At 48.2% G+C, this 7,383-nt stretch overlaps 1 protein-coding gene across 4 annotated transcripts in view; it reads right to left on the bottom strand.

The window, feature by feature from the left end:
* Eps8l1 (EPS8 like 1) overlaps window positions 1-4,230 on the bottom strand; it is a 15,780-nt gene extending 11,550 nt beyond the window's left edge. Inside the window, exons 1-3 of one of the 4 annotated variants that reach the window (XM_031385108.1) lie at window positions 4,175-4,230; window positions 3,345-3,398; window positions 176-216 (exon numbers count right to left, since the gene is read on the bottom strand). In XM_031385108.1, the coding sequence (XP_031240968.1) occupies window positions 176-216; window positions 3,345-3,361 (58 nt within the window). In that variant the 5' untranslated portion in view covers window positions 3,362-3,398; window positions 4,175-4,230. The other 3 variants (XM_031385104.1, XM_031385107.1, XM_031385105.1) reach the window with 3 other exon arrangements.
* Window positions 4,231-7,383: the final 3,153 nt, after the last annotated feature.

Below are 7,383 nucleotides of genomic sequence, written 5' to 3'. Positions count from 1 at the left end.
ACCCAGGAGTCCAGGACTGCAGCCATCCTCCATCAGACCTAGGATCCCTGACCCCAGCCCTCCTCTCTCAGATCCAAGAGTCCAGATTCTACCCCCTTCTCCTCTCAAGACCACAGACTGTGTTCTCTCTTCTCCCAAGAGCCTTGTTCTTGATCTCCTTAACCCCCAAGCTCACCATAGATAGACTTTGCACTTGGTTTGGGTGCAGCTTCAGGCCTGGTGAGGAAAAAATGAGGGTTTAGAAGGACAGAGTTATCCCCAGCGGGGCTGGAGATAGACCCTACAGGAATGCATCAGGGAGGGTGATAGAGAGCCGTGGAAGGTCTGAGCAGGTGAGAGCAGGGCACACTAGTGTTAAAGAAGATGGTATGGTATAAACTGGGTGTAGTGGTGCACGCCTTTAGTCCCAGCAGTCAGGAGGCAGAGGTGTGAGTTTGAGGCCAGCCTGGTATACAAAGAGAGTTCCAGGATAGCCAGGGCTGTTACATAGAACAAACTTGTCTCAAAAAATCAAGACCAAAAAGTAAAAAAGATATGATGTGATAATGTGTGTGTGTGTATGGGGGCCTCTACATCACATAGACCTGGATTCAAATATCCTATCTGTCTGTTTCTGTCTGTCTGTCTGCCTCTCTTTCTTGTGTTTCTCCCTCTCAGCCTGAGATGGAGGACCCTAGTACAGTTCCGGGTAACCAGGCCAGGCTGCTCACAACCACGTGTAATTCCAGCTCCAGGGGACCAATGACCTCTTCGAGCTTATGCTGGCATCCCTCCCTCACCCTTACACACACATCAGAGAGACAGAGAGATAGAGACAGAGATACAATTAAAAAGGACTGGTGGCTAATCTTGGTTGTCAACTTGACTACATTGGAAATCAACTAAAATCCAAGTTGTTGGGCACGTCTATGAGAGATTTTCTCGGTTGGGTCATTTGATGAGGGGAAGACACACCCTAGGTCTGGATCGCACCTGTGGCGGCAGCCCACGTAAAAGGATACGGAAGAAGGACACCTCTATTTTTTGCCTCCTTGCCCTCATTCTCACTGTTCATCTATCCTCCTGCTGAGCCCTTTCTTTGCTGGTGTTAGAATACATTTTTTCAGGATTCTAATGTAGGCCAAATACCAGCAGCTCTCTAGGAATTCCTGGGGGACTCCACTGCTCACACCTCCACGCTGGTAAATTGAATAAAGACTGGATTCTTGGCTTTTCTGCTGTGAGACATCCACTGTCAGACTACCCAAACCACAGCATATACGCTACTTTAATAAATCGTGTGTGTATGTGTGTGTGTGTGTTCAGGTATTTGTGTGTGTGTCTATTCGTGTGTATGTGTGTGTTCATGTATTTGTGTAAGTGTGTGTGTGTGTGATTCTATCAGTTCTATTCCTTAAGAGAACCCTGACTAACTTAAAGACGAAGGGCAGAGCCCATTGTGATTGGTGCACACTTACAATCCCAGAACTCAGGAGACAGAGAAAGGATGATTGATTTAAGTTTGAGGCCAGCCAGGGCTACATAGTGAGACCCTGTCACAAAAAACAAACAAACAAAAAACCCAAACCCAACAACAAAACAAGAGCAAGGCCCTGTAAACAAAACAAAATACAACAGAGATACAAAAAAACAACAAGCAAACTGTCTTAGTCAGGGTTTCTATTCCTGCACAAACATCATGACCAAGAAACCCCGACTAAGACACAAATAAAACAAAAACCCCACAAAACACAAACAATAAGACCCCAGGGTTGGAGGGCTGGCTGAGTAGTTAAAGGAAAGCACTGCTCTTCCAGAGGATCCAAGGTCAGTTCCCACCACCCACACCAGGCAGCTCACAAGTGCCTGTAACTGCAGCTCCAGGAGAGCCAATGCTTTCTTCTGACTTCAGGCACTGCACTCATGTACACAGACCCACAGACCCCCCCCCCCAAATTATTAAAAACTAAAATAAGTCTACCAAAAAATAAAACCAAAAAACAAAACAAAACCAGTAACAACACTACAAGACCCTGGTAAAGGGACCGAAGCTTTCCTACCTCAGTTTCCCTTCCTATAACATAGTACAGCATCTGCGTGCTGTAGCTGTTGTATAAATTCAACCCACCAGGTGAAGTATTTTTCAGCCCTGGTAATAATTATTGTTCTGATTATGGTGATGCACAGGGCTTAGCACACAGTGGTTGCTCAATAAATGGTGATTGATACACCAGCCTTCAGTAGCTGGAGCAGGCATGGAATTATCTCCTTCCCCTCCCACCATGGTTCAGCCCTTCCCAGGCAAGTTATTCCCCATCTCTTCCTGTCCTCAGTCTCCTTTTAAATTTTGCAAAAGTACCAAATTGCAATGTCTTTTTTGTTGTTGTTGTTGAGATATAGTCACATGTAGCCCAGACTGGCCCCAAATCTTAGGATGACTTTGAACTCCTGATCCTACTTCCTTTACATCCTAAGTACTGGGAATATAGGCATAATATTCCATGACTGTGTGTGTGTGTGTGTGTGTGTGTGTGTGTGTGTGTATTTAAACAGGGTCTCATCATTTCACTATGTAGCCATTCCTGGCTTGGGACTTGCTATATAGACCAGGCTGGCTTGAGCCTAAGGAGATCTGCCTGTCTCTGCCTCGAATGCTGGGATCAATATTGTGCCCATGTTTTGCTTATGTGGTACTATGAATTAGACCCCAGTGTTTCATACATGAGGCAAACACTCTATTAGATGAGATGCATCCCCACTCCCTGTAGTTTCTTAAATCCCCACCTCTAACAGGAAAAGAGCAGGTCAGAGCTAGGCAGTCAAGTCTAGTTAGACTCCTGCCTTTTGTCCTGAGCCTCCTCGTTGCATGTTCCATTTGATTACCATTGAGCTGGAGCGCTCACTACCTGTCCAAGTTTATTTTCTACTCCTTCCTCTTCATTTGTCTTCCTACCTGCTCCCTCCAGGAGATTTGTGTCCTCACTGTCTTCAGCCCTGAGTTTTGAGCAGAGGGTTGATATTTAAAACTAAGATAAGGACGGGAACATCGTCGGTTGAGTGCCTGTTATGGGAACGGTCGGCCGAGTCCTGTCCTGCATGACTCTGTCACCTCTCAAAATACATCCCCATTCCCATTTCTTTAGAGGAGGGGCTGGGTCCAGGGAGGTGGTATGCCCCTGCCAGAGCCATACCATGGCAGAGTATCCACATTTACAATGGAACCCCTTCAGTCTGTGCCTAACCACAGGCTGGGCAGGGAGGGGAACATTCCTCCTGAATGTTTAGAGCCTGAACTGTAGAAACAGGATCTGCAGGTATGGGGGAAGGGTGGAGGGGCTAGGGCAGCAGGGCAGGGGGGTACTTACCCTGTGGTGGTGCTCATGGTGGCAAGATGAGGTGCTCTGTCTACTTGGAGGTGCCTTGAGAGTTGGCAAAGATGTGAGTGACTGAGTTGGCATCAGGCACATGATCCTGACCCAACCCTCCTCCCTCAAACAGAGGAGTCCAGGCCCTAGCCTGGCTCCTTTAGACAGGGATCCTTTCTTCAGACTCAGGAGTCAAGACCTGAACACTTCCCCTCAGACCCAGGGTCCGGAACCTAGCCCTCCTCCCTTAGACTTAGGAGCCTGGGCTCCAGCCCTCCTGCAGACATTGAAGTCCAGATTTCTGCTCTCTGCTCTCACACTCGGTGTTATAAGTCCCAGCCTTCTTTTCTCAAACCCAGGGGGCCTGAGAGAACTTTATCCCTCGGATCCAAGAGTTTAGACCCACACCTCCTTGTTCAGACCAAGGGGTCCAGCGGGGACCTCATCTGTCAGATCCAAGAGTCTAGATTTCAGCCCCCTCCTTGTTCAGACTTACGGGTCCAGAGGGAACCTTATCTCTCAAATCCAAGAATCTTGACTCCACCTCCCTTGCTCAGATCCAAGGGTCTACAGGGTACCTTATTTCTCAGATCCAAGACTCTAGACCTCAGCTCTCCTCCCTCAGACTCAAGGTCCAGGCTGCAGCTTTCCTCTCTCAAATCCACGTATCCAGTCCCCAGCTCTCTCCTCCCTCAGACAAGAGCCTGCCCTCCTCACCTGCCTGCTGGCTCTGTCTGGCTCTCAGGCTTCAGCTCTCCCTCCCTTGTATTCTAGACTCCTCCTTCTGCCTCCTCCCAGGCCTTGTGGCTCCTGCATACCTGAGCGCTCACCTGGCACTGCAGTCCTGAGGTGGCTCAGGGGCGGGGCTGGCACACAGTCTCTAGTGCGGGGGCAGGGTTGGCTGTAGGGGATCCCGGAAATTATGTGTGTCCGTTGTAACAACAGAATAATAACAACAATTTGCTGTCACACTCGTTCACACGTCTGAGTGAAAAGCTCCTCCTTAAATATATCTTTGAGGCCTCCCCGGCGCTGGGGGGTGGGGTAAAGGTTGGATTTCCTCTTGACTAGGGAAGTTAAGGTGTGGAGTGGTTGGGCTACTTGTTCATACAGCTAGGCATCCAGAGAGTGTCTGTGGAAAAGGAGATCAAACACTGACTGTGTCTCCAGGGCCAGGATGCATCCAACTCCTGGAACACCTATCAATACTTGTCTTTTCTGGGGCTCTAGATTCTACTTACCCTTCCTCTTCCAACACCCCCTGTGGAGCTGAGGGTTCAGACCCTCATTGAATACCCAGCGCGGTGACTCTCAACCTTCCTAGTGCTGTGACACTTTAATACAGTCTCTCACGTTGTGGTGGCCCCCGACCATAACATTATTTTGTTGTTCCTTCATAATTGTAATTTTGCTACTGTTGTGAATCTGATATGCAGGATATCTGACATATGACCCCCCAAAGGGGCCACAGTCCATAGATTGAGAACCCTTGACAAAACTGGATGTGGTGGCTCACTCCTGTAATACTAGCCTGGAGGCTGAGGCAGGAGGACTGTGTTGACTTTGAGACCAGCCTGAGCTATGCAGTAAGTTCAAGGCCAGCCTGGGCTACAGTGTGAGACCCACCTGAAGATGTAGCTCCATCGGTACAGTGCTTGTCTGGCACACATGGAGGCCTGGTTCAACCCCCAGCATCACATCAACTGGTCATGGATACACACACTTGTGACCCCAATACTACAAAGGTTGAGGGGGGAGGATCATGAGTTCAAGGACATCCTCAGATATATAGTGAGTTTGAGGTCAGCCTGGGCTACAATGGGCTCAAACAACAGGATAATAACAACAAAACCCAAACCCAAACCAAAAGACTAGCACAGCTAACACATCCCTAAGTGAACATAGATACTTTTCTGAGGTGTCTTGTGGAACAGTTCCCCTGTGCTATGGTCTTCAGTAACCAAGCTGTTTATACATCATTTCTTCCCCAAACCCATGGCAAGTGTGTGTCATTATCTAGATGAGGAAACTGAAGCCCAGTATTTTCAGATATTTGCCCAACACCACTTATAATAGCCAAGGTGTGGAATCAGCTTAGGTGCCTGGGGATGTCTGAATGAATAAGGAAAATACACAGTGGGGTACTACTCAGTCATGAAGAAGAGATGGCATCATGCCCAGAGTGGAACTAGAGATGATTATACTAAGTGGAAATGTTTTTACATTTACATGTGTGTGTGTGCATGGTGTGTGTGTGTGTGTGTGTGTGTGTGTGTGTGTGTGTGTGTGATGGTGTACATGTGAAGGTCAGAGAACAACATGTGGAGTCAGTTCTCTCCTACTACGTGGGTTCTGAGAATTGATATCAATTGTTAGGCTGTGTGGCAAGGGCCTTCATTCACTGTGCCATCTTGCTGGCCCATATTAAGTAAGAAGAGACTTGCCCAAGTTGATTGCTGGCTAGTGGATGTAATGTCACATTTGAAGTCTGCAAAACTCAGAGCAGACCAGGGGCCAATTCCTTGTCTCTCTCCTTCTTCCGTTCTGTGATTCCCATCCGACCCACCTACCCACTATCATTTCTTACCTGGTAAACCCCAACCCACCACAGGGCTTTTGCTCCAAGTGACACCTATTCAGAGAGGCCTGGCTGGTCACAGATTTGAAATGACAGTCCTCATCTCTTCATCTTTGGTGTGTGTGTGAACATGTATGTATGTGTGTGCATGCACATGCACACACACTTGCTTATATGTGCACACTTGTGTGTAAATGGAGGTGCACATTTGTCACAGTGTGTATATGGTGGTCAGAGGACAACCTCAGGTCCTTACCTTCTATCTTGTTTGAGAGAGGGTCTCTTCTGCTGCTCACCAGGGTAGCTGGCCTATGAGTCTCAGGGAATACTCTTCTCTCTGTCTCCCATTTTGCTGCAGGAACACGGAGATTCTAAAATCACACTATCACATCTAACTTTACATGGGACCTGGGGATTCGAACTCAGGTCCTCATGCTTGCACAGCTTATACTTTACCTCCTGAACCATCTCCCCTTAAATTACATTATCTGTTCACTGGGTTTACTTTGTGCCTTCCCTCCTTAGAATATGAGCTTTGCCATAGCACAGACTGGGTGCTTAGATCACTACTGGCTGATTTTCCATGGGTGTTTTGAAAGGAGACTCAGGCTACTGCAGACATCCTGTGAGAAGAAGGGGTATGAGCCACTGTGAATGGTGCGATTAGGAGCACAGGATGATGTGTGTGGGGGGGATGAAGGGGATCTAGGGGCTCAGGGAAGAACACATCACAGCAGTAAGGGTCTCCATGTTACAGACAGAAATAGGCCATCCCACACTGATTTTTTTTTTTTTTTTGGCTCCTGCTAATGTTCTTAACATGTTACAATTTTTCTTTCTGAGCTCTTGTGTATGTGTAAGAGTTTGAAGGAAGGTATAGATGAGCATGAACCACATGGCTGGAGAACCAAACAACCCAGGCTCAGAGTGAGAAGCCAGCACAGAAGGGCTCAGGAACCCAGCCTGAGACACAATCCCAAGGGGTCTGGCTGAGCCGAGGCCCCTTCCTTATGTACAGGAATAAAAATTGTCTGAGAAAGTTATTGGTTGTGATCCCGGGAGCCTGATTTCAGGGTCTGAGGGAGGAGGGCTGGAGTTCAGAGCCTCTCCTGAGTCTGAGAGAGGCAGGCTTCTGGATATGAAAAGGCGGGGGTGGGCTGGGGGCAGACTCCTGGGTCTGAGAGAGAAGGGTTGTGGGCTGGACTCCTGGGTTTGAGGGAGGAGGAATGGATTGTGGAGTCTGAGGGAGGAGAGCTGAGGTCTGAACTCTCAGGTCTGAGGGAGGAGGGCTGAACCCTTCTTCTCTTTGAAGAGAGGACAAGGAGGACTCCCACCTACTGTCCACCTTGCTCTCCTGTCCTTCTACCCAACACTGCTTCTAGTTGTGTGCAGTACAGGTAACACTGAAACCCGACTCTCCGCCCTCATTCCAGAGCAAAGAGTTTTTTTTCCTCCTTTCTT

Source organism: Mastomys coucha, unplaced genomic scaffold, assembly GCF_008632895.1.
Source record: "Mastomys coucha isolate ucsf_1 unplaced genomic scaffold, UCSF_Mcou_1 pScaffold21, whole genome shotgun sequence".
Classification (NCBI taxonomy): domain Eukaryota; kingdom Metazoa; phylum Chordata; class Mammalia; order Rodentia; family Muridae; genus Mastomys; species Mastomys coucha.
This window is presented reverse-complemented; position numbering and strand designations above follow the sequence as displayed.